This window comes from Aquarana catesbeiana, linkage group LG05 (assembly GCF_042186555.1).
Source record: "Aquarana catesbeiana isolate 2022-GZ linkage group LG05, ASM4218655v1, whole genome shotgun sequence".
Lineage (NCBI taxonomy): Eukaryota > Metazoa > Chordata > Amphibia > Anura > Ranidae > Aquarana > Aquarana catesbeiana.
In genome coordinates, this window is record NC_133328.1 from 247,538,932 (window position 1) to 247,566,874 (window position 27,943).

Sequence of the window (27,943 nt, forward strand, 5' to 3'; positions counted from 1 at the left end):
CTGCGTCTGAACCCATTTTTTTACTTCCAAAGAAACGCAACTGCAAAAAACAGCAATTAACGAGACTGTGTACATGGTCACATAGGATAACATTGAATGAGTTCAGTGGCAGTTGAAAAAAGCGTCCAACTGCCTCTGAATGCACTTTAACAGCGTCCTGTGTACATGGGGCCTTACACCTGAATGCCTACTTCAGAAGATTAAGTCCATAGCAGGAGTAGACCACTCATATTGCTACATCTAGTTCTGCTAGGAGGGTGATATGAAGGCAATGTACCGAGCCGTAACCTATTCGGTCGGGTATACAGGTCAGGTGATAAGTTCTTATACTTCATCTAGTGGCCATAAAACTCCTCTGAACAGAACTTCCCAAGTTCTTACTAAAACAGGGCGATTCTCATGGAAGGGGCTGAGGCTTTGTGATGTCTGCAGCCAGAACTCTTGGCCCCTCCACCAAAAAGGTGGTCTGCAATAAAGAGTGATACATGCATTATTAAAAAACACAAATATAGAGGCCATAGATTGTGCGCATAGCAAAATAGATTTAGACAGAAGGGACACAAGCATAGACGATGTTGTGTATTTGAGTGCGGCTAGCTAAACCGACATATCAAATATGAACGAAAGAGACCCAAATCTGAACTTCAATGTTGTGTATCTTTGAAGTATAACAAGCTAAGCTATATAAGAGCTATGACCTGGAAAAAAAAACAAAAAAACCACAAACAGTCTTCACCGTTTGGTTCTCTGATGTGCGGCCAAAATGTAAAAAACAGAAAGACACAAACAAACCTTAATGCTGCGTATTTCTGAAGTGCAGCTAGCTAGGTCATAACTGATATAAATACAGAAAGTACGGGAACCCCATTCACTGAGGTGTTTTATTGATGTACCACAAATAAGGCAATAAATGTAAGACATAAAAACACAACCCGTCCTTCAATGTTGCGTATTTCTGACAAACAACCAAATTGGGACTGCAAAGACGCATGACAAGTCATACTTCATGACTTCCAATGGGTACCATCCATGTCTGTGCGACTCCAGGTCGCAGCGCCTCCAAGCAGTCCCTGCACCACTCTGGTTTGACCTTAGTGCAACCCAAGGTCCACAGACCTCAAGATTACCCAGGTACCGCTTCAAGTCACAGAAAAAAAAAACGTGCAATTTCCAGGTCGCACAAGTGCAAAAGGGCCTCCAATGCCATGTCTCCCTGGAGTGCAGCCAACAACCCCCTGCTGTGTATCCCTAAGGAACAGCAAGGTAAAACAATGAGAAACAGAAAAAACAGCCCTCACTGCTGTGTTTTTCTCATATGCCGACAATAAGGCAGTAAACATAGGACATAAAGGACACAAACAATCTTCAAATTTTGTGTAGCAATCTAACAATTCTGAGCAGAGATGCCACCACCCTCGATGTGCATCTCTGCTGTGCAGTAAAACAAACCAGAAAGGACAACCAACCTCACTGCTGTGTCCTTTCTGATATGCAGCCAACAAGGCAGTAAATATAGGACATAAATGACACAGACAATCTTCAATTTTGCATATCTCTGATGTGCAGCAATATGACAATTCTGAGCAGAAATGCTACAACCCTAAGCCTAGGTTCACATTGAAGCAATTTGGCATGCGACTCGACATGTCAAATTGCATGCCTAAATTGGCAGCCATTGCCGACAACAGCACTGTCCGGATCGGTGCGATGCCGACTTTGCAGTGCAGCACCGATTCCCAAAGGCAGTTTCTGTACAACCCTTGGCCCAGGCTCATTGTGTATTTCTGCTGTGCAGCAACTCAAACTTCCCTGCTGTGTCCTTTCTGATATGCATCCAATAAGGCAGTAAATATAGGACATAAAAGACAGACGATCTTCAATTTTGTGTATGTCTGATGTGCAGCAACATAACAAATTATGAGCAGAGATGTCACAAATCTCAATGATGTGCATTTCTACTGTGCAGCACAAAATATCCCTTATGAGCAGAGATGCCACAAATCTCAATGTGTATTTCTGCTGTGCAGCAAAACATCCCAGCAAAGACAAACAACGTTTACTATTGAGTCTTGCTGGTGTACAGCGAAGAAGGAATCATGGTGTATTCCTCTATGAAATACCCAACCAGGGCCAAATATTCCATAGCCTGTATTCTAGATACTAACCCTTCACCACCAGTGAAGGAATATATTCTAAAATTAAATTCTAAGGAGGGTTAACAACCCACTACTGTAGTAGGTGTTGTCCTACCTTACCTCTGCTCCTTAAATCTGAGAAAACATATTCAGCCCATACACAGGTCTGAGCTAGTCCAACCCTTCCAGCATCTAAGGTCTTAATGAGCCCAGCCCTAGAGCCTCTAGAAGAGGTGGTCACCAAATTAGCCTGGAGGTAATCGGCCACCTGCAGGCCTTAAACAAGCAATCATTAACTACCGGTTTACATATGTAGCCCTTGCAGAAGTTTTGCCAACAACATACCCCTTAACCGAAAACCTAATTAAAAGGTTGTAGGAAGCAATTTAGTTCTGCCACTGGGTGGATTGTGGTCCAAAACAACCAGAGGTTCCGATTACCTCCTGCACTGTGAATTTAACCACAGTGTAAAGGTGGAGTGGTAGGTTGGAGCTCATGAAATGTTACCCATAGCAAGCAACCCCCAACAGGAGGCTCTGATCACAAGGTAACCCTTACTGTGCCTCCCCATGCCTTTTTGTTGTGCTGCACCATACAGTTACAAGTTAGGTGGTCAGCTTTTAAGAACCCATCTTGAATCTATTGCCAGATTCATAGCAGCTGGGCTAATAGGCTCAGCTTACCTGGTGCGCCCTGCTGATCAGGGGAGTTTACTCCTGAATAGTCACTATAGTCACCCCTATTACAATAGGGCTTATAGAGAGAGAGGCTGGCAACCTACTGTTGCGATAAACACAGCGTCTCTACGTAAGAGGGAGCTGTGGATGGTGGTTTGGCAGAAGCTGCTGGGCTATTTGTTTCCAGACCCCAAGAGGGGGAATCATCTCAAATGCCCAGAAACCACCTGGCTGTTATTAGGGATTTTGCTGCTAAAATTCCCAAAGCAAAAAGGGAAGTACTCACCGTTGTCATCTTCCCCCTTTGCCACAGCCACCGGGCTCACTTTTCCATCCTTATGGTCCACACGCAAGGAGGATAGCAGCCAAAATTGCCCCCTCTAACTGCTGTCCCTCATGGGGAGGTGCTAAGTTAGGCTGTATCCTGTACTGCACAAGCAGTATATACACAAGGGGGGGCAATGCCTTACCCTCCTCTTTCCCAGGTGGTTTAGGCAGACAGTTGTTCCTCTGCACCACGTAATCCATAGTAGTGAACTGGTGCCTCTTTGAGGTCTCTCTTCGGCCACCATGTCGGTCGGCATCTTCTCCAGCGCTTCCCCTTCCCGGGATCGCACCGCCATCTTCGACTTGGGGGGAAGACAGAAGGAGCCCGAGAGGCAGAGACTGTTGAGCGGTGTATAGCAGCGGAGGTTCACACCACTGTGACCGGAATGCTGATACAGTTTCTGGGCCACCTGTGAGAAGGCCGAAGCCTGCAGGATATATTTCAGCCCCAGGCCTGCCTATACCTGCCTCACAGGGTTACCATCCGACCCTCAGTCATCTGGTCAGGAGAAAAAAACAAAACGTTTTGCTGTGTAGGGAGATACACAATAAAAAAACTGAGGATCAACGGAAGGGTGGCGACTTAAAACAGCTGTCAACTGATTGTGTTACCTGTGGGGAGGAACCTCTCAGGTGTGCCGTCCTGAAAACGACTGGGGGGGGGGGGGGGGGGGGTCGAATGGCCAAGGGATTCCCTTAATTTGTAAGAATGTCCTCTCACTTCCTGTTTTGGCTATGGGACAGGAAGTGAAAGTAAATCTCCCCAATGAGACAAGGATGGCAAAAAAAAAAACGAAAAAAAAAAAACTGGCAGGGGTTATAACCCTCCCTTACAATATTCAAAATAATAATAAAAAAGTTTTTTTCCTATAGTTCTACTTCAAAGATACATACCGTATATACTCGAGTATAAGTTGACCCGAATATAAGCCGAGGCACCTAATTTTACCACAAAAAACTGGGAAAACGTATTGACACGAGTATAAGCCTAGGGTGAGAAATGCGCAGCTACTGTAAGTGAAAAAGAGGGTCAACAATGCCCATTTGCAGCCTCACTGTGCCCATTTGCAGCCACAGGTCCCCCAAACTTCAAACTCGGTAGTTAAGGGTTCCTAGTTGCCCCCTAGCTGCAGCCAAAATTTGGGGTCTCTGGACCCAAAGGGTCCTGAAATGACATTGCTGCAGATGGACACAGTTGACCGACTTTGGGGCCCTGTATCTCGGGGCCACTTGTTGCTAGGAACCCCAAATTTGGTGTGCAAACCAAGTGAAGCTAGCACTACAACATATCCAAAGCTGGGGTTCCTAGCACTAAGTGTCTATGTTGTAGTGCTAGTTCCACTTGGTTTGCACACCAAATTTGGGGTTCATAGTGCCAAGTGGTCCCGAGATACAGGGCCCCAAAGTTGGTTCGGAAAATGTCATTCTTTGCGCCAGAAAAGTGCTTGACTCGAGTATAAGCCGAGGGGGGCACTTTCAGCACAAAAAAATGTGCTGAAAAACTTGACTTTATACGGTAATAGTATACAAGTCGGTAATAGGATGGTGGCATTAGTTTCAGAGGAACGTTTATAAAAACTAAAACTATAACATAGTACAACATTGTGTAAATTATGTAAATATATATGTAAAAAACAATCCGCACTCGAGTCAAAAGAATATATATCCCTAAAAGCTGATACTTGACATTAGAATACATGGATTAAAAAAAACAGTGCAGTGCTTAAATACCACACTCAATAGGTGAAAAACAAACAAAATAACAAATAATTCTATACAGCAGTGATTCCTGTGTCCAAGTGAAAAGTAGAAGTCCCAAATCTCCAAAGTCCAAATGGTTGAATAAAAACTGACAGTCCCACAAGCCGTGTTTTAGAAGGTATATCGTCATGAAGAGCAGAATGTCACCAGAGAGTGCTCTTATTACGCTTACCAAAACTCATGTGACCAATAAGAAGTGGTCAAATCACACTATGAAATCAGGGGAATTCGATCCACTACCTGGGCTGCAGAGATCTCCTATTCACCTCCTCCTACACACCACCAAATGCAGAGAGGGCCTAATATCCACTGTCACTACCCACTGTGACTCGAGTACATGGTGTAATATAGTAAAACAATTTATGCATGGATGCTGAAAACAGCACTTCCTCCAGTAATTAAAATGGCCAACATTGATTCGCGCGTGCGTGGTTGCGTGTGTATGTGACAACGCCCAACGCGTTGTCACATATGATGTCATTAGGAGCACCCCTGCAGCCTGGGGTGGTGGATCGAATTCCCCCGATTAGGAGCATGATTTGACCACTTCTTAGTGATCTGCTAAGCGTAATAAGAGCACTCTCTGGTTACACGCTTCTTTCCTTGACAAGTCACCTTCTAAAAGATGGCTTGTGGGACTGTCAGTTTTTATTCAACCATTTGGACTTTGGAGATTAGGGACTTCTACTTTTCACTTGGACACATGAATCACTTCTGTATCAAATTATTTAAGTTTATTTTGTTTATTTTTCACCTATTGAGTGTGGGATATTTATAGGCTGCACTGTTTTTTATCCAAACTATGTAAATACTTTGTACATAAATGAAATAATAAAAATTAAAACTTACTGTTTGTGTATTCTCAAGATATGGTTGCATATCATTTCCTGTAAAAACGCTAGTAATTTGCTTGAGCTCTCATTCAGAAAAAGGTTCTGAAACATAAAGGAAAAATTACATTTCAAAACCTTAGGCGTATGTCAAAGCAAAAAAAAAAAAAAAAAGCAATTGAAGCAGTGCTCCCAGAAAGTGGCTGGTTCTTTTACAGAATCTGCATGATCCTACCTGGTTGCCCATACGCCAGGACTAACAGCAGAGAACTGTACATCTTGCAGATCACATGCACAGGCATCAGCACAACGAACACATCCAACTAACCAACGTTTTTGATACTTGTGCATATTTTTCGGTTTTCAATTTTGGCTGGACATAAGCTTTAATGACTCATTCAGATGCCAGCTCCTAATTGAAGTGATTTGAAGGGTTATTTTTTTATTAAAATAACAACCATGGTATACTTATCTGTCCTGTGCAATAGTATTGTACAGAGCAGTCCTGAACTCACTCTCTTTCTTCTCAGTTCCTCCACCGGCGCTCTTGGCTCCTCCTTTTCTCAGTGGGCCCCCATAGTAAGTTGTACATCTCGACACACGCAGGATGGCACGGCTCCACCCCCCAATCCCTCATCACAGGATTTGACTGACTGTGTCATCTGTGAAAGGAGGAAGAAAGGAGAGTGGGGCTTCCAGCAGGGATATCACTGGATTGAATGTCAGGTCAGTCTTTGGGATGGGGGTGAGGAGAGATGCACAAATAGAAAAGTTTTTTACCTTAAAGTATTCTCTCAAAAAACTTCTGCCTTTACAGCCACTTAACCTCCAGAAGATTTACCCCCCCCCTTCATGACCAGGTAATTTTTGCGATACGGCACTGCGTTATTTTAACTGACAATTCTGTGGTCGAGCAACGGTGTACCCAATCAAAATTTTTGTCTTTTTTTTTTTACCACAAATAGAGCTTTCTTTTGGTGGTATTTGATTACCACTCTGGTTTTTACTTTTTGCCCTATAAACAAAAAAAACAAACGGACAATTAAAAAACAAAACAAAAAAAAAAACAATATTATTTTTCTGCTTTAAAACATATCTAATGAAAAAACGAAAAAAAAAAATCTAAATTTCTTCAATAATTTAAGCCAATATGTATTCTGCTACATATTTTTGGTAAAAAAAAAATCCCAAAAAGCATATATTGATGGATTTGCACAAAATTTATAGCATCTACAAACTGTGGGATATTTTTATCTATTTATTTATTCTTTTACTTTTAGTAATGGCGGAGATCAGCAACTTATAGTGGGACTGTGATATTGCGGCGGACAAAATGGGACATTGACACCTTTTAGGGACCAGTGACACGAATACAGTGATCAGTGCTAACAATATGCTCTGTCACTGTACTAATTACACTGGCTGTAAAGGGGTTAAACATCAGCGGCGATCAAAGGGTTAACTGTGTGCCTAGCCAGTGTTTGTGCACTGTGTGGGAGGTGCTTTTACTAGGGTAAGGCAAGGATCCATGTTGCTGCTTTACATGAACACAGGTTCCATGCCTTTTGTACTAACATAACAGTGGTCTTGTTTACATAGGCAGATCGCCGTTCTAGCTCTCTGCCTAATGATCGGCGGGTGCCGGCAGACATCAAGTCCATGGTACTCGCAGATAAGGTTCCGCTGTGCCGAATTACAGTGGGAGCGAGTCACGGGCAGTGCACATGCGTGCCCACGACCCGGGAGTGTTGGATCACGTACCTAGTACATGATCCGGAGCAGCACTGCCACCTTGCTGCAGTATATGTAGATTATACTGGTGGCAAGTGGTTAACGACTTTTGTGTGTGGTCTTTTAAATGTTGTGCTATGAGGCAAATTATGTTGTATGTTTCTGTAAGTGCTTTTTGAGACAAAGGGTATTTTCTGCTTTTTGTTTGCAATGACTTTCATTAAAAAAAGTCTACTATTCTTCTTATATATAGTACTATTTATACCACAAAAGATACACTCATAGAAAAAAACAGTAGCAAACAGGATTTTGAACAAAAATCACCATGTGTACTTTTTAAAACAGCTCCACAGACCTCTCTGTACAGGTCAGAAGCACTTTTAAGAATAGGAAAGCTTTCATACAATGCACAAATGTAAGTGGGCCATAATTAATGGCTGTAGGCTTTTTTTTCCCCCAATACTTAATATTTAAAGCATCACACGGTAAGTACAGAAACCGTATAACAGAAACAGACACGTCAAACATAATAACACGTTCATAAAGAGACTCAGGAAGGATATATGGACCGAGTCCAGAGATACTGTCAAATCCTCGGCAACCCCTTCTTAGGATACTCTGTTTTGTTTCTGTTTACTGCTTAGATGTGGACTGTATACAGGGAATGTACCACCCGACCCTTTTAACTTGGCACACCCCAGATACCTAGCTTCCAATTTCCTAAGCCTTGATTACCAACCACCTTACCTTTTGTTGTTTTTCTTTTAATGTGTGTGTTTTTACCTAAGCCTGGGTATGCCCAATAGGCTTTGTTTTGTATTTCAATTTATATTCTTATAAAAAAATAATAAAAAAAAAAATAAAGAGACTCAATAAGAGATTACACGTGGGCCAACACAGGTCTCAAATGGAAATCAATTGCAGGCATGGGAAGCGGGTAGATATGCGAGAAGGTGACCTGAAAAACCAGGCACTAGAGAGTCTCTGTACCATATGTGGCATTTTACAAGGTAAACACCGTCGGTAAGAGAAAACAAAGAAGATCGCGCAAAGGAAGATGATGATAAAGAGGAGAAGAAGAAAGTGATAAAAAGGGACAGACAAAAAAAACAGGGGGATAGAGAAGTTAGCAAGGGGAAGGGGGCAGGAGAGGAAAGGGTTCCAACCATTCCACCATCCCGAACTAGAGAACCCAGCGGTACGACCTCCAATGTGGACGATTTAGTTCAGCAAGGCCCTGTACTCCTCAGAGTAGACAGATTCATGCCAGTAAAACCATTTTTTGAGGATTTTTTTCTGAAGGCCCCTCTCTGTGGCCACCAGGTCTTCCAGCTCAATTTCAGCCACCTTTTTCAACCAGATGGCTATGGACGGAGCCTGTGTCTGCTTTCAGAAGAGCGGAATGCAGCTCTTTGCCGTAGTGATCAATACCGGTAAAATGGAATACCTGTTAGCCTTACTGGAGAAATGATAAAATAATGGAAAGACAATCAGCGCAAAACCAATCCTCACAACTAAACAGCTGAACACTTGAGGCCAAAATACAAAATCCTAGCAAATCAACATAACAAACAACAGTGCAGCGCTAAAACATAAAAAATAACCAAGCAAAAATGATTTTTATAGAAATGTAAAAGTTCATAGCGAGCAGGACACATAAGAACCCAAAAAGTGGCAAGATGTGCATCTAAATTCTCTTGTGGGTGTATCCGTGAAAAACCTCCACCACAGATAGTAATAGCAGCTCACCTCACTGCATGGACCCCTGAATTAACAGACAGGTCCTGCACGCATTACCATACAGGGTAATCATGAGGAACGAGGATGCCTGGAAACGTCCTCTATTGGTGGTGATATATACTCATGCTCCAGTAAATGCAAATGCTACAATCCGAAGCTCCAAAAATCATAGAACATGCAAGACAATATAGAGAATATAGTGCTCGCTGTTGCAAAATGCTTTTATTAAGATAAAAAAGGGAACAACACTTACAAGCGTGGCACTATAACAAAGTTCCGGGTGTACAAACGTTCAGTACAGATAAAAACCATAGATGGCCGCAGGTGGTGTGACGCAACTCATTCCTGTATGCATTACGTCCAAGGGGGAGGGACTTCGTCAGCGGGTACAGAGTCACGTACTACACCCGCCTCTTATAGTAAGTCATGTCTCATCACATGATGTGTTACTAAGACAACTGTATACTCTCCAGGCCAAATCCGGAAGTGACTACTGGAGAAACGGTGGTGATGCAGGAGGAAAAGTACAGGGTCCCTCGGTAGCTCATGGTCAGTAAATTTCTGGGTTATACGGTGAACTTCTGTCCAGTATGAATGCAGTAAACGGCAGGACCAGAAAATATGGAGAAGAGTACCAGTCTTTTCTCCACACTGCCAACAAGTATCCGGGCATTGGGAGAACATCTTATGAATCTTCACAGATGTACAATACCACCAGGTCAACACTTTGAAATCAGATTCCTGGTGTTTGGAACAGACAGAGGTTTTGTAAGTAAACAGAAGAATTCTCTCCACCTGTTTATCCGTAAACGTGAACCCTAAGTCTCACTCCGATTTGGAAATACAGGTGCATCTCAAAAAAATGTGAATATGATTAAAAAGTAAATTTATAATTAAATTCAAAAAGTGAAACTCGTATATTATATAGATTCATTACAAACAGAGTGATCTATTTCAAGCATTTCTTTCTTTTAATTTTGAGGTTTTTGGCTTGCAGCTAGTGAAAACCCAAAATTCAGTATCTCAGAACATTTGAATATTGTGAAAAAGTTCATTATTGTAGACTCATGGTGTCACACTCTAATCGGCTAATTAACCCAAAACACCTGTAAAGGTTGTTTCCTGAGACATTAAATGGTCGCTTAGTCCGGTTCAGTAGGTTACACAATCACAGGGAAGGCTGCTGACTTGACAGTTTTCCAGATGACAGTCATTGACACCCTCCACAAGGGCAAGTCACAAAAGGTCATTGCTAAAGAAGCTGGCTGTTCACAGAGTGTTGTATCCAAGCATATTAATGGAGGGTTGAATGGAAGGAAAAAGTATTAGAAAAAGGTAGACAAGCAATAAGTATAATCGCAGCCTTGATAGGATTTTGAAGTAAAGGCCTTTCAAGAATTTGGGGTAGATTCACAGGGAGAGGACTATGGCTGATGTCAGTGCTTCAAGAGCCACCATACACAGATATATCAAATACATGGGCTACAACTGTCGCATTCCTTGTGTCAAGCCACTCCTGAACCAGAGACGTCAGAAACGCCTTAACTGAGAGAAAGGACTGGACTCAGCAGTCTAAAGTTCATTTTTTTATGTAAATACATTTTGCATTGCATTTGGAAATCAAGGTCGCAGAGTCTAGAGAAAGAGTGGAGAGGCACAGAATTTAAGTTGTATGAAGTCCAGTGTGAAATTTCCATAGTCAGTGATGATTTGGGGAGCCATGTCATCTGCTGCTGTTGATCCACTGTGTTTTATCAAGTCCAAAGTCATAGCAGCCTTCTACCAGGAAATTCTAGAGAACGTCATGCTTCCCTCTGCTGACCAGCAGGACTTGGCACCTGCCCGCACTGCCAAAAGTACCAATACCGGGTTTAATGATCATGGTACCACTGTGCTTGATTGGCCAGCAAACTCGCCTGATCCAAACCCCATAGAGAATCTGTGGGGTATCGTCAAGGGGAAGATGAGAGACACCAGACCCAACAATGCAGACGAGCTGAAGGCCGCTATCAAAGCAACCTGGGCTTCCATTACACCTCAGCAGTGCCACAGGCTAATCTCCTCCATGCCATGCTGCATTGATGCAGTAATTCATGCAAAAGGAGTGCTGGCCAAGTATTAAGTACATACTACACTGTACATGGACATACTTTTCAGTAAACCAACATTTCTGTATTCAAAATCTTTTTTTCATTGGTCTTATGTACTATTCTAATTTTCTGTGATACAGAATTTTGGGTTTTCACTAGCTGAATGTCATAATCCTCAAAACTAAAAGAAAGAAATGCTTGAAATATATCACTGTGTGTAATGAATCTATATAATATATGCGTTTCACTTTTGTAATTGAATTACTGAAATAAATAAACTTTTTGATGATTTTATCATTTTCTGAGATGCACCTGTATATGCAAGTCGAAAGGTCAGAGGTGGGGTCACAAGCAGACAATCGGGCTGAGAAACCACGTGGCGCAATGGAGGTTTCTCTAGATATAAGAGCTCAAATGTGGTGAGGCGATGTCTAAAGGCATCCAGTGATGGAAAAGATCTGAGGAAATGAACCAGCTGAAGCTTTTGCCAGAAAGATAGTCCTGCATAGAATGGATCATGTACAATCTGGTGACCCAGCATCCATCCACTATAAAATGCTGGGCCTGAAAAAGGACAGCGGATTTCAATTCCTGGAATCTTGAGTCATGTAGGCCGGGGCTGAAGGAAGGGCTCCTGACTATGGGTGTAAGTGGCGAAGGGTTCGGAGAAATGGAGGAAGATCGGAACATTTTGGAACAACTGCACCAGGTTTTGCCCACCCTACGGGAACCGAAGTAGGCAAGTCTGTATGGCACCACGGCACAGAGTCCAACGGGCTCCGGGTCAGTGTCTGTTCCACCTGTACCACTGTTTGAGAGGGCAATGGTGGCACCAATCCAACACCCAAGTCAGATGGCACGCCATGTGGTAGAGGTTAGCATCTTGTAAAGCCATAGGATTACATTATGTGCAGAGCGGTCTTACCTTATCAATGTATGCATACCCTGGAATGAACAACTATGCACAATATTTAAACCTCTGTAGTCACAGTCCTGTCATGACCCTCCATGTATTTTGCTGTTAAAAGGGATTACGACCTTTAGATGAAATGTGTAAAACATCTGTCATAAAATGTACCATAGCTAACAGCATGAATCTGTTTTAGCACCCACTGCCCCTTTACTCCTCTTCTCTCAACATATGTGGTAAGGGCAGCCTATGTCTGCCCTTACCACCAACCATGCCCTCGGCCCTCCATTTCTCACCACCCACATCATCAGCCAACCCTCCTCCCTCACAAAACAACATGCCTGCAGACCCCCTTCAACCACCACCAACCGGGTCTAAAGAACCCTATTCCCTCATCAACAAATGCACATGCTAACCCCCTACCCTCAATACCCACTGCATTTACGTCACCCTTTTCTTAGCCATCCATGTCTACCCCTCACTTCTCTTATCACCCACTGCCCCTGCACCCCCCTCATCTTACCACCCACTGCCCCTCCCTTTTCTCCAACCCACTGTGCCTTCTTTCCCTTTCTTTTACCACACACGGTTTCTGGGCCATCTATCTTTCAGCAAACTCCACACCTGCAGCCCTCTTCCCACACCACCAAAGCACCAGAGCCCCCACTCCCTCCACATCCCACTTTTGGCAATATTTTTAATTAAGAATTGAGTGGCTCTAAAGTATGTATTTCTCATATTTAAACATTCAACATACATTTGCATTTTGAGGCCTAAGTTTAATACATTGAGACATTTTTACTCATATAGTTACATAATAGGTAAGGTTGAATAAAGACAATAGTCCATCCAGTTCAACCTATATACGTGTACATGTGTTCGTGTCAATAATAATTTTCCATATCCCTGTATATGGTGTTCTTTAAGATGCACATCCAAGAGTCTTTTAAAAATATCAATACTCCACCACCGATTGTGGAAGAGAGTTCCACATTCTTACCACCCTGACAGTGAAAAAACCCCTTCGCAGCTTAAAGCAATTGTAAATGCAGAAGGTTTTTTATCTTAAAACATTCTATGCATTAAGATAAAAAGCCTTCTGTGTGAGGGCCTTTCACTCCACCCACACGTCCCATGCCCGCGGAGTTTCGATTTTGGTGGCCAAATCACTGCAACTTGAAATATGTGATACTGTCTCTGACTCACAGGGGTGCTATGTTTTCATGTATATCAAAATATATGCAGAGCTGTTTTTAATCCTAGCATTTTATGTTCCACCCCCCTTTTAGCGCCACAATTATTGTGGAAGGATTCACGTACATGTCCCGACATCCTACGGTTCAGGTCAACCCTCAAGTCAGGAAGTACTCCCGCTTCTCATCCACACATAACACTATGTCTCGCATTTACCTCATTCTCCTCTCCCAATTATTGCTACCACGATTACAAACCGCAACATTTGGCCCGAGACTCCTCTCCGATCACTGCCCTTATTGGGTTACCATTAGGGTTAATATTCACAAACCACCAAATTCCTGGCGCCTTAATCCCTTTAGGCTCTGCTTGTTGCCAGAAGATAACAACCTTTTAGATGAGTTCAAACAATATTTCCTAGACAATGATCCCTCTGCCTCTCCCCTGATGGTGTGGGAATCATTTAAACTGCATGCACGGTCATCTCTGAAATCGGCAATCAATAAGATTAAGGGTGACTCGGCTGCTGCTTTCGAGAAAGCCGTAAATGAACAGGCCACCACGGAGCGCCGATACGAGTTAGACCCTTCTCCCGCCCAGGCCGACCTCCTAAAGTTGCAAACTAGGGTAGTTAACCAATTACACTATGAGAAAGCCAGACGCAAACTCTTCTTTTCTAAGCAAAAGTTTTTTGAACATGGGGAAAAAGCAGGCAAATTATTTGCATACATGGTGCACAGCGAAGACTGACGCATTATAGACCCCCCGAGTGTCAGCGCTCAGTTTCAAACATTCTGTGCAGAACTATACACTCTAGAGAATGTGTGATAGGACCTTGTTGTTGGAAATTCCGACCGTGTGTAGGCTCCATCACACATTTTCCATCGGATTTTCCGACACACAAAGTTTGAGAGCAGGTTATAAAATTTTCCGACAACAAAATCCGTTGTCGGAATTTCCGATCGTGTGTACACAAATCCGACGCACAAAGTGCCACGCATGCTCAGAATAAATAAAGAGATGAAAGCTATTGGCTACTGCCCCGTTTATAGTCCCGACGTACGTGTTTTACGTCACCGCATTCAGAATGATCGGATTTTCCGACAACTTTGTGTGACCGTGTGTATGCAAGTTTGAGCCAACATCTGTCGGAAAAAATCCTAGGATTTTGTTGTTGGAATGTCCGATCAATGTCCGACCGTGTGTACGGGGCATAAGTGTTATGAAGTATCTTGGGATTCACATTTCTAGAACATCGACAGATTATATTGCTCTCAATATTGAACCCTTGTACACATTAATTCTAAAATACAAATATGGTCCTGACTACCATTGGGCGTATGGGGACGCATCAACTTAATAAAAATGGTTTTACTCCCCAAAATATTATATGTCCTATGGCATGCTCCAATATACATTCCACTCAAATACTTTAAATGTCCTGGCGAGTCCTCATTAACCCCACTAATCTGGGAGGAACAGCCATGCCAGATCTCAACCTATACTATATAGCGTCTCAATTGTCCCAACTCTTCCATGTTGACAAAACATACAAAGAGAGATTCACCATCCTTCTTTGCCCACAAGGGGAGCAACACAAGACGGACCCTATTAGTGTGAAAACAGTGGGCTCACAGGGCATCGAATCAGCTGGGAGACATACCCTCTTATACCATTGTAGGCGGGTTTGGGATATTGCTATGGATTAATTAGAGATATCACCTATTAATGACTACACCCCGCTGTGGCACAATAAAAATTTACCTGAATTGTCCCAAATCCCTAACTCAGATCTGGAGCACACGAGGAATATACTACCTACACCATTTCCTGTTGGACGGGGTACTTAAAACATTTCATACTCTACAAGAAGACTTCGCACTCCCAAACGCTATGTTCTTCAGATACCTCCAGATCCGACACGCTTTAACTGCACAATTTCCGGATGCAGCCCCATGACCCTCTCCTAACTTAATCGTAGCCATAGTTAAGAGTACAGATCCCCAAAAACTTATATCATCCTTTTACAAGATGCTTATTACTCCCTCCTCCACAAAACTAGCGTATGACATCAAACCACGCTGGGAGAGGGAGGTGGGTGTAATGGAGGACGAGGAATGGAGTGAGACCCTGGACACTTGTAAGGCAGTGTCTCCAAAGCTTTCTGGCAGACTAACTCAAATATATATCCTACATCGATCGTACCTCACACCTCTCCAAATTTGCAGATATAAAAGGCATCACTCCAACTCCTGCCCGATTTGTAAGCAGGATATAGGCACGTTCCTCCACCTAATATGGTCTTGTCCTATGATTCAGGGATTCTGGAAGCAAATTGTTGACTTTCTCCATGATACCATGGGCTCACCTCTTACCTTGAACCCAAAGCCATGTTTATTAGGGTTATTCCCTGATTCTGAAATAGATACATTTACAAAAATACTCTTACACGAAACGCTCTTCCTAGCCAGGCAGTCGTGGCAAGGAAATGGATGAGACCGATCCCTCCCACCCTGCCTGAATGGAAAACTGAAGTCAATGGTAGTCTCCCATATAAAAAATGTCTCTACATTAACAGAGGATGTACTACCAAATACAATAAAGTATGGGACCGGTGGTTAAATAACTCTACCACCTACAATTAATGGATCTTAGGATGTCCAGAAATATAGCACAAGTATCACCAAACAATTCCAGGACACAGTCTGACAAGATGGTTATACTCCGGTACCCGCATTAGAATCAGAATCAGTGAATTATTCTAACCATGTCTGTTTACCTGTTTTTATTGCCGCAGTATAATTTATGTAACATGCATAACTACTCTGTATGTACCTATTGCCAAATAAAACTTTTAAATATAAAAAAAAAAAGCCTTATGTGTGCATCAGTCTCCCTCAGCCCCCCTAATACTTACCTAAAGTCCCTCTCTGTCCAGCGATGTCCACGAGTGTCTCAGCCGTCCGAGATTCTCCTTCCGGATTGGTTGAGACAGAGCAGCAGCGCCACTGGCTCCTGCTGCTGTTAATCAAAGTCAACTAGCCAATCAGGAGAGAGAAGGGAAGGGGCGGGCCGGGGCTCCGTGTCTGAATGGACACATCGAGCTGTGACTTAGCTCAGGTGCCCCCATAGCACGCTGCTTGCTGTGGGGACACTGAACAGGAGGGAGGGGCCAGGAGCAGCAAAGAAGGACCCGAGAAAAGGGGGATCCTGGCTGCTCTGTGCAAAGTCACTGCACATAGCAGGTAAGTATAACATGTTTGTTATTTTTATAGGAAAAAAAGAGACTTTATCACTTTAACCAGTTGCTGACCGCTGCACGTCGATGTAAGTCGGCAGAATGGCACGGGCAGGCATAAGGGCTTACCTGTACGTCCCTGCCTCCCAACGGTTGGGGGGGTCTGATCGGACCCCCCCCGTGCCTGCGGCGGTCGGATTCGTTACAGGAGCAATCGGTGCCTAGGGGGAGGCCACCGATGCATGGCCACCCCCTCATGATCGCTCCCGACGAATGGAATGCTTCCTCTGCTTCTGTAATGTAAACAGAAGCAGAGGAAGTGATGTCATCTCTCCTCGTGTCGGTCTTTTCGTTCCGGCGCCGAGGAGAGAAGACATCAAGTAAGTCTGCACCAACACTACACATACAGTAGAACACGGAGGCACAAAAATCACCACCCCACCAATCACCCCTGATAACCCCCCCTGCACCCCCTGTCACAGTGACACCAATAGCAGGTTTTTTTTTTACTGATTACTGCATTGGTGTAATTTGTGACTGTTATAAGTGGTAAGGCAGTCAGTGGTAGGCCCCTCTAGGTCTAGGGTACCCCCCCTAATAAAGGTTTAACCCCTTGATCACCCCCTGTCACCAGAGTCACTAAGCGATCTTTTTCTGATTGCCGTATTAGTGTCACAGGTAACGCTAGTTAGCCAGGTAAGTATTTAGGTTCACCGTAAGCTTTTTATAGCGTCAGGTACCCCCATATACTACCTAATAAAGATTTTAATCTCCTGATTGCCCCCTAGTTAACCCTTTCACCAGTGATCACCGTATAAGTGTTATGGGTGACGCTGGTTAGTTAGTTTGTTTTTTATACCCGCCGTTTATTACCCAATAAAGGTTTAACCCCCTGATCGCCTGGCGGGTGATATAAGTTAGGTTTTAGTGTCAGATAGAGTCTGCTTCATCCCAGGCAGCGTCAGGTTAGTGCCAGTACCGCTAACACCCACAGCATACACCTTCCTTAGTGGTACAGTGTCTGAACGGATCAATATCTGATCAGATCTATACTAGCGTCCCCAGCAGTTTAGGGTTCCCAAAAATGCAGTGTTAGCGGGATCAGCCCAGATACCTGCTAGCACCTGTGTTTTGCCCCTCCGCCCAGCCCAGCCCAGCCCAGTCAAGTGCAGTATCGATCGATCACTGTCACAAAACACACATAACTGCAGCGTTCACAGAGTCAGGCCTGACCCCTGCGATTGCTAAAAGTTTTTTTGGTAGCGTTTGCTACATTTGCTGACAGTCTAGAAGCTTTTTTACCTGTGAGTCTCACTACCGTACCAGTAAATTTAGAGCCCAAAATGGCAAATCAAAGGTACGGTAGTGAAGAGGCCTACACGTTTCTGAGCTTGACAGATAGTGAAGAGGAAGTCACTCATCTGTCAGATTCAGGCTCAGAATACGATCCTGTAGAAAGATAGCTCTGACGACGGAGTTGTGGTCCCTGCCAAGGTCAGGCATACCAGATCCCGATCTTCTTCTGCTGTTGAGGTGCAAGAACCGCAGGGCTCTCGTATGGAGCAGAGAAGTACTAGTGCCGCTATTCCTGGTGACCTGGCAAGCACCAGCGGCCTAGTACACCCTGGTCGTACATCCAGCACTGCAGTAACACTTGGTGACGTGGCAAGTCCCATAAGTGCAGTTCAAGCTGGCGAGGTGGCAAGCACAAGTAGTGTCCCTTCATGCAGACAAGACTGTCCAAATTACTACGGCGACTGGTGTTGTGGAGAAACCCCTCTGTGTCCACGAATATAACCAAAATATGGGAGGGGTGGACCTCAACGACCAGTTGTTGGCGCTGTACCTAGCTGCCCGTAAGGCCAGACGCTGGTATAAAAAAGTGTCTGTTTATTTCAATTGGCTTTTCTGAACGCTCATGCACTATTTAGAGCATTAGGACGGACTGGATCCTTCCTTAAATTCCAGGAAGAGATCGTCAGAGCCCTTCTGTTTCCAGACGGTGCTCCACCCTTCCCAATCCAAATGCAGTAAGCCGGCTGCATGAGAGGCATTCTCCGTATGTCCTACCGAGTACCCCTACCCAACGAGCCCCCCAAAGAAAATGTTGTAGAAAGCGCGGATATAGGCGTGACACACGCTATTTTTGTCCCTCCTGTCCTGACAATCCTGGTCTTTGCATTGGTGAACGGTTTGAACGCTACCATACGCTAGATGAGTTTTAGTGTAGGGTACAACATTGCACAGACTAGGCACACTTTCACAGGGTCTCTCAAGATGCCATCGCATTTTGAGAGACCCAAACATGGAACTGAACCGTTACAGTTACAAATAAAAGTGTAAAAAAAAAAAAGTAAAAAATAAAAGAAAAAAAAAAAAACAAAAAAAAATATAAAATAAAAAAACCAAAAATAGTTGACACAAAAAAATAGACACCACAAGCTATTTGCTGAGAGGTATGGTGAGTATTTTGCAGATCTTGCTTTTTGTCACAAAGTTTTAAAAATTGAAAAAAAAAAAAAAAACATTTTTCTTTTCTTTCTTCATTTTCAAAAACAAATGAGCTGCAAAATACTCACCATGCCTCTCAGCAAATAGCTTGGGGTGTCTACTTTCTAAAATGGGGTAATTTGGGGGGGGGGGTTGTGCCATCTTGGCATTTTATGACCTTCAAAACTCTGATAGGTAGTGAGGAGTGAAATCAAAAATGTACGCCCTTAGAAATCCTGAAGGCGGTGATTGGTTTTCGGGCCCCATACATGGCTAGGCTCCCAAAAAGTCCCACACATGTGGTATCCCTGTACTCGGGAGAAGCAGCAGAATTTTGGGGTGTAATTCCACATATGCCCATGGCATGTGTGAGCAATATATCATTTAGTGACAACTTTGTGCAAAAAAAAAAAAGTTTGACATTTTCCCGCAACTTGTGGCAAAATATAAAATATTCCATGTACTCAACATGCCTTTCAGCAAATAGCTTGGGGTGTCTACTTTCCAAAATGGGGTCATTTGGCTGGGTTTTGTGCCATCTTGGCATTTTATGGCCTTCAAAACTGTGATAGGTAGTGAGGAGTGAAATCAAAAATTTATGCCCTTAGAAATCTTGAAGGCGGTGCTCGGTTTTTGGGGCCCCGTACGCGGCTAGGCTCCCAAAAAGTTCCACACATGTGGTATCCCCATACTCAGGAGAAGCAGCAAAATGTATTTTGGGGTGCAATTCCACATATAACCATGGCATGTGTGAGCAATATATCATTTAGTGACAACTTTTTGTAAAAAATTTTTTATTATTCAATTATTATTCATTATTCAATCACTTGGGACAAAAAAATAAAATATTCAATGGGCTTAACATGCCTCTTAGCCATTTCCTTAGGTATCCACTTTCCAAATGGGGTCATTTGGGGGGTTTTGTACTGCCCTGCCATTTTAGCACCTCAAGAAATGAGATAAGCAGTCATAAACTAAAAGCTGCGTAAATTCCAGAAAATGTACCCTAGTTTGTAGACGCTATAACTTTTGAGCAAACCAATAAAAAATACGCTTATTGACATTTTTTTTAACAAAGACATGTGGCTGAATACATTTTTGCCTAAATGTATGACTAAAATTGAGTTTATTGGATTTTTCTTATAACAAAAAGTAGAAAATATCTTTTTTTCAAAATTTTCAGTCTTTTTCCGTTTATATTGCAAAAAATAAAAATCGCAGAGGCAATCAAATACCATCAAAAGAAAACTATTTGTGGGAAAAAAAAGGACGCAAATTTCGTTTGGGTACAACATTGCATGACCACGCAATTACCAGTTAAAGCAGCGCAGTGCGAAATTGTAAAAATTCCTCTGGTCTTTGGCCAGCCAAATGGTCCGGGGCTGAAGTGGTTAAGGTTGAACCACTTCTCCTCCAATCTCATTATGTGACCATGTGTTCTCTTACACCCCCCTAAGGCTCGATTAAAATCTATGCATGTTGCTTTTGAGCGTTTTTGGAGGTTTTTTTTTCATGCTTGCCACGTTTTTGAGCAGCGTTTTTGTAGCGTTTTTGCTGCGTTTTTGCCGCGATTTGCGTTTTGCCTTTTTTTTTTTTTTTTTTTTTTACAGTCTTAAAAAAAAATTAAAAAAAAAAAAAAAAAAAAACGGCAAAAACGCACCAAAAACGCTGCAAAAACTGTGCACTTGCGTTTTTGATGCTTGTCCATTGAAATCCATTACATGCAAAACGCTGCTTTTTGCATGAAAAAAAGTCCCCGACCCTTTCCAAAAATGCAGAGAAACAAAAAGGCATTGATGTGAACATGTTCCATAGGAACCCATGTTAAAAAATTCCCGTGCATTTCTGCAAAATGCATCAAAAAACGCGTTAGTGTGAATGGAGCCTAAGATTGAATAGCTTTTTTCCTATGCTGGGATCAGCATTGAGGTATTTATAAATGACTATCATTTCCCCTCGCAAGTGTCTCTTTTCCAGCAAGAATAAATTTAGTGCCTGTAGTCGCTCCTCATATTTGAGGTCCTCTAGTCCCCTTATTAGTCTAGTTGCCTTTCTTTGCACTCTCTTCAGTGCCAGCACATCCCTACTGAGGACTGGTGACCAGAACTGGGCAGAATACTCCAGAATACTCCAGATTTGGCCAGACCAGAGTTTTTTAAAGTGGCAGGATTATAGTTTTATCTCTGGAGTATATCCCCTTTTTTATGCATGCTAATATTCTGCCGGCTTTGGTAGCTGCAGCTTGACATTGCATGCTATTGTTCAGTCTGTCTTCCACTAGGACCTCCAGATCTTTCTCCATCCTCGATTCCCTCAGAGGTTCTCCCACCAGTGAGTAGTTTGTGTTTAAGTTCTTAGCCCCCAAGAACATTATTTTACATTTCACCACATTAACCTCTTGCCGACCATTGGCCAGTGGGGGGAGCCAACCAGCGGATCAATCCCTGGAGTGGCAGAATGGGGATTTGCCATAGTAAATATAGTGTTATACCAGGCAGCCCATCCCCACCTACGGTTAGAAACACACTGGGGGAACACATTTAACCCCTTAATCGCCTCTGATGTTAACCCCTCCCTTGTCAATGTCATTAGTACAATGTCAGTGCATATTTTTCACACTGATCACTGTAATAATGTCACTGGTTCCCAAAAGTGTCAAAAACGTTAGCTAAGTGTCCGATCTGTCCGCCACAATGTCACAGTCCCGCTAAAAACCGCTGATCACCGCCATTACTAGTGAAAAAAAAAATAAAAAAATTTATATATATATATATGTATGAAGAAAGAGAAAAAAACTGCGCTAAGGTGTATCAAAGTAATGTGCCAAAACACAAATTATAATTAAAAATGGTGAACAAACTAAATAGTATGAGCAGCGATTCTTATGCACAACAAAAACTGTGTAAATATAAGGGTAATAATAGAATCGCGCTACAGCATTAACTCAATAATGTGTAATCAATGAATAATACTGCTTATGAGACATAAATTACGTAACATGAACAGGTTGCCAAAGAATAATATAGTGCCAAAAATAAGAAAAAAATTAGTTGATGAATACAAAGATATGTATGACATATAGTGTAATAACCAAAGATAAATAATCAAACACCCGTGAACAGATGAATGGATACAAAAAATTGGGTTCAATCCACCAACAGTAATAAAAATTGTCCGCTTACCAGAGCCCCCATGACCCCCCACTACAGAGGATCAGGGGAAGCCTGTACAGAGATAGCCCTCCGGAGCTTAACAGATGGACTCAGATTCAAGAATCATGGGTGGTCATTAAACATCCAAAGATACCAAATGGAGCTATTGGAACTCAGATTACATCGTATCTCCCCAGCTCATAGGTGATAAATATGGCATGAAAGATAAGAGAAGCTCCAATAGTGTAAAACCTTTGATTTATTGTAGATAAAACAAACATGTATTGCACTCACATGTAAATAGCAGAAATGAATACTAAAATAAATTTCGCACAATATCAACAATAGATGTGTGTGAGATACTGTGTAAACGTAAATGGTGGCTATATTAGATAGTGATTGCTGCGATAAAAGTTGCTAGGTTTAGCGATTTCTATGTTATGACATATAGCAGTTGCTGATGACTTTAAAAAAGGTGGTGCTTTATTACGGGATTGTTGTAACTGAGGTTGCTAGGGTCAGCAATCTCTATGTTGCAGCCTAAAATAATTGCCACTAACTTTAAATAAAGTGCTGGTGCTATATTAGAGAAGTGAAAAAAACATATATATATCTATTATAATATTGTGAAAAAATATCCGTGAATAAAAAACATGCTAAAATCTGATAAGTACATTAACGTGAATAAAGGCTTGTGAAAAAAAGATCTTCCTGTGAAATAAATAATATATGTGAATAAATAAATTGATGTGAATAAAAACTTATGAATAAAAATCCTTCTGTGAAATAAATAAGCAACCTTGTGGATAAAAGTCCTTCTGTGAAATAGATATGCAACCAATCAAGGATGATATCCTAAACAATAGAAAGTGCCAACAATCGTTTTTTCTAAAAATAAATGCAGTCACAATTCACTAAAATATAGCCTTTGAAATGCAGGTGATAGAATATAAAAAGTGCTTAGAGATAGAGGATAAATAGCAATATATATAAAAAAGTTCATAAAAGATTCTTCTATTCAAGTTAATTCTTTGTATATTATTCCTGTAATGATGCCTCCTACTGTGGTCTCACAGAACTCTCACCTTAAATTTGTATTAATCAGGCTTTCAGTGGTTGTGTCTTTAAGCAGTAGAAACAGTGTTTAGGAGTCTCACTTTCTTTGCTGTTATCTCTCCATGATTTCTTCTATATCACTCCGCTCTGGTAAACTCAGTAAATAAAAATGAGGGAGGAGGGGGGAGAGAAAGAAGGCTCCACTAGTGTATTAACGTTTTAAAACCAAACGGGGATATTTATTTAGGTGTTGCTCTTACATTTGTTACATTAAAAATAGGCAGAGTAAATGAGTAAATGGTGTGGCGTTCTCAGCGCCCTCTCACTTGTGCTTCAGTCTGTGAATGCCGCTCCAGCCAATCCCTACGCGTTACAACACCGTCACGTGTCTTCATCTTAGTATTCATTCTTTTAGTGTTTATGTGAACACCTTCATTTTGCTGCAATATCTTTTATTAATATTTTTATTGTTTGACAAGAATCACTTAATTATATATATCCTAGTTACAATTATTATTTATTATTTATCCACCAGCACAAAGGAAAATTTTTATAATATAAATAGCAGAAATAGCGCCTGTAATATCTGGTGCTCCGGCCGTTGAACACACAGACAAACCCGTCCTACTGGGACATCCACGACAATGCGAGGTGACGCAAGCATGTCGCTCCGCCCTACGCATTTCGTAACAGGTTACGTTGTCCAGGGGCACTATATATATATACCGTATTTATCGGCGTATAACACGCACCCCAAGTTTAGGAGGGAGTTTTAAGGAAAAAAACTTTTAGGAGGGAAGTTTAAGGAAAAAAAACTTACATTAAAATGCCCATCAATGCAGCCTTATCGTGTCCATCTGCAGCCTTTTCAGTGTCCATTGCAGCCTTGTCAGTGCAGCTTTGCCCCAGTGCAGCCTTGTCAGTGCAGCCTTGTCAGTGCAGCTTTGCCCCAGTGCAGCCTTGTCAGTGCAGCTTTGCCCCAGTGCAGCCTTGTCAGTGCAGCCTTGCCCCAGTGCATCTTTGTCAGTGCAGCCTTGTCAGTGCAGGTTTGCCCCAGTGCATCTTTGTCAGGGCAGGTTTGCCCCAGTGCAGCTTTGTCAGTGCAGGTTTGCCCCAGTGCAGCCTTGTCAGTGCAGCTTTGTGCACTCGCCGCCGACATACACAGCCGTGCGTAGATTCAAATATGGCGCCGGGACTGCAGGGATTCGTCGGAGCCGAGATACACAAACCCGAGCTTTCTCTGCTTTTTCCAGCGCCGCTCACAGTCACGCCCAGACCTATGATGGACATAACACAGGTCCAATGGCGGGACTGGGCGTGACTGTGAGCGGAGCCGAAAAAAGCCGAGAACACTCGGATATGTGTATCTCGGCTCCGACGAATCCCTGCAGTCTCAGCGCCATATTTGAATCTACACACGGCTGTGTATGTCGGCGGCGGTCGCGGCAATTGCCGCGATCGCTCCGATCACACAAAATCGGCGGGGATCGGCCTATAACACGCACCCACGATTTTCCCCTGATTTTAAGGGGAAAAAAGTGCGTGTTATATGCCAATAAATACGGTATAAATATAACATATTAAAATATAATAAATATGTCATAAATCTTGCCCTATTTTGTAGACGCTATAAATTTTGCGCAAACCAATCAATATACGCTTATTGTTTTTTTTGTTTTTTTTACCAAAAATATGTAGCAGGATACATATTGGTCTAAATGTATGAATACATTTGATTTTTTGATATTAGTTTTTTATATTGTGTATGTTTTATAGCAGAAAGTAAAAAATATTATTTTTCAAAATTGTCGGCATTTTTTTGTTTATAGCGAAATAAATAAAAACCGCAGAGGTGAACAAATACCACCAAAAGAAAGCTCTATTTGTTGAAAAAAAAGGACATCAATTGTATTTGGGTACAGCATTGCATGACTGCGCAATTGTCAGTTAAAGTAACGCAATGCCGTATCGCAAAAAATGGTCTGGTCAGGAAGTGGGTAAATCGTTCTGGGGCTGAAGTGGTTAAACCTCATTTGTCATATAGTTGCCCACTCCATTATTTTACTCAAGTCTTTCTGTAAAATTTCTATATCCTGATGTGAAATGATTACCCTGCTTATTTTTGCATCGTCTGCAAAAACTGAGATTGAGCTATATATTCCTTCCTCTATGTCATTTATGAATAAAATAAACAGAATTGGTCCCAAGACAGAACCTTGAGGTACCCCACTTACCACTTCAGACCAGTCTGAATACACATTATTTATCACTACCCTTTGGATGCTCCCCTGTAACCAGTTTTCTATCCAAGAACAAACCTTTTGGTCCAGGCCTGCAGACCTCAGCTTGTAGATTAAGCGTTAATGGGGAACTGTTTTGAATGCTTTTGCAAAATCCAGATACAACACACCCACAGGCCTCCCCCTAGATGGCAGCTCACTTCCTTGTAGAATGTTACCAGATTGACAAAAATGACCCTTCGTAAACCCATGCTGATTACTACTGATACTGTTCTCATCAGCAACTTCTTGGACATAGTCCCTTATCATCCCCGCCAACAATTTACTTACCATTGATGTTAGGATGACTGGCCTGTAGTTCCCCGGAATATGTCTATGCCCTTTTTTGAGTATTGTACTACATTGGCTTTTCTCCAATCAGCTGGTACAATTCCTGTCAGTAAGCTGTCCGCAAAGATTAGCAACAATGGTCTAACTATAACCCAACTAAGTTCATTGAGGACTCTCGGGTGTAAGCCATCTTGTCCTGGTGACTTATAATAGTGGTAAACAAACACGGACTAGAAATTGTTTTGGTATTGAGGTTCAAAAGCATGCAAAAGTTTCCATAATATGAACCTCTACTTTCTCTAGCACCAGGTTTGCTTGCATGCAATCCTCCCCAGTAGCACTGCTTTGCTTGGCAACCAATAGTGAAGAGAAATACCTGGTATTTTATAAGCAGGACGAAGAGGGACTCACTTCTTTTCCTCCTAAGCAGCAATGTTTCTGTGTCATACTGGGGGTCAAAAATTATCTTCAGCCGTCTCTAGGCTTACACAGAATTAAACAGTTCGACTACCTCCCTTTACTCCTGCAAGTTTAATGAAGCTGTGAGAGTGTCGAGGAAGGTGTGTTATAGCTGTTAATATCTGTAAAACAAGGATTAAAACAGTAGCAGGTTCCCAACAGCAACCAAATAGGTTTCAATTGTCAAAAGACAACTCCTAATTGTAAAATGTGTGAAGAAATGCTGTAAAGTAAGTATGTTTTGTAAAATATATATTGTAATTGTTTATTTTTATCGATTTCTAAAATGCAAAGTGAATAAACAGAAGAAAAATCAAATCAATATCTAGCGTAACTAACCTTTGGCGTCAAACCAACATCAATTTCACTTGTACAAAGTCATGGATTTTGTAGGATTATACCAAGCAGGTGCTATTGATCATCAATTTCATATGTAGGTTGAAATACAGTCATTAAATGAAACAGAAACAGCTGTGTAGGAAATTTAAAACTGGGTGAGGAACAGCCAAACTCTGTTACTAATGTGATGCTGTGGAAGACAGTTTCATGTCACAGGTAATACACAATGGCAAGATTGAGCACAAGACACAAGGCAGTTATACTGCATTAGCAAGGTCTCACCCAGGCAAAGATTTCAAAGCAGGCTGGGGTTTCAAGATGAAATGTTCAAGCTTTTTTTGAAGAAGTACAAAGAAACAGGCAACATTGAGGATCGTAGATGTAGTGGTTGGCCAAGGAAACTTAAAGTGGATGTAAACCCAATGTCATCCTTTCTAAACTACTGCCATAGGGGTTATCTATAAGGATATACACGCCTCCTGCATGTATCTTTACCTGTCAAATGTCTCCCCTCTGTCTGTTATGAGACCCAAAAAACTGCAGATTCTGTGGGTGGGTCTGTTGTCTGGAGGTCGGTGGGTGGAGTCGTGATGTCAGTAGACTCCCCGCCCACCTCTACACTCCCCTTGTCAATATGCATTTTTCTCCTGTGTATTTCTTACACTGAACTTCTGCTATGATCTCTAACATCCAGTGAAAAGACAGGAAAGTAACCACATGACTTCAGAATGCCAAATCCTGCTGAGGTGTGGAACAGCCAATCCTTGCAGAGCTGCTGAAGAAAGGAGTGGGGGAGGGAATTAAAAAATAATGCCTGTGTCTTAGGCTGTCACTCACAGCAAGGGGGAGTATTTGACAAGGTTTTTCTCAGTTTGTCAAGATTTTTCTCACTGAATAATAAAAGAGGATTGCTCAGAGATGGATTAACTCTGTGTGGCAAGACTGGGCTCAAATGATAGGAAATCTTATACTCTACAGTATGATAAAAAAAATAAAAAAATACATTTTGGGTTTACATCCACTTTAATCAGTTGCCGACCGCCGCACGACGATGTACATCAGCAGAATGGCACGGGCAGGCATAAGGACTTACCTGTACATCCTAGCCTGCCCGTGGGCGGGGGGTCCGAACGGACCACCCCCACCGATGCCTGCGGCGGTCGGATTATCGTCAGGGGAAATCAAAGGTGAGGGGGAGGCCACTCATTCCTGGCTCCCCCCTCGCGATCGCTCCTGGCAAATGA

General features: G+C 42.3%; 1 protein-coding gene across 7 annotated transcripts in view; it reads right to left on the bottom strand.

The window, feature by feature from the left end:
* The window catches only part of TERT (telomerase reverse transcriptase), a 501,506-nt gene that overhangs the window by 186,034 nt on the left and 287,529 nt on the right, over window positions 1–27,943 (bottom strand). For all 7 annotated transcript variants that reach the window (XR_012244450.1, XR_012244451.1, XR_012244449.1 and 4 more), the window contains exon 8: window positions 5,750–5,835. Coding sequence is in view for 3 of the 7 variants with exons in the window: in XM_073630686.1 (XP_073486787.1) it covers window positions 5,750–5,835 (86 nt within the window). In the remaining 4 variants the exon portion in view is untranslated. The remainder of the gene's footprint in view (window positions 1–5,749; window positions 5,836–27,943) is intronic.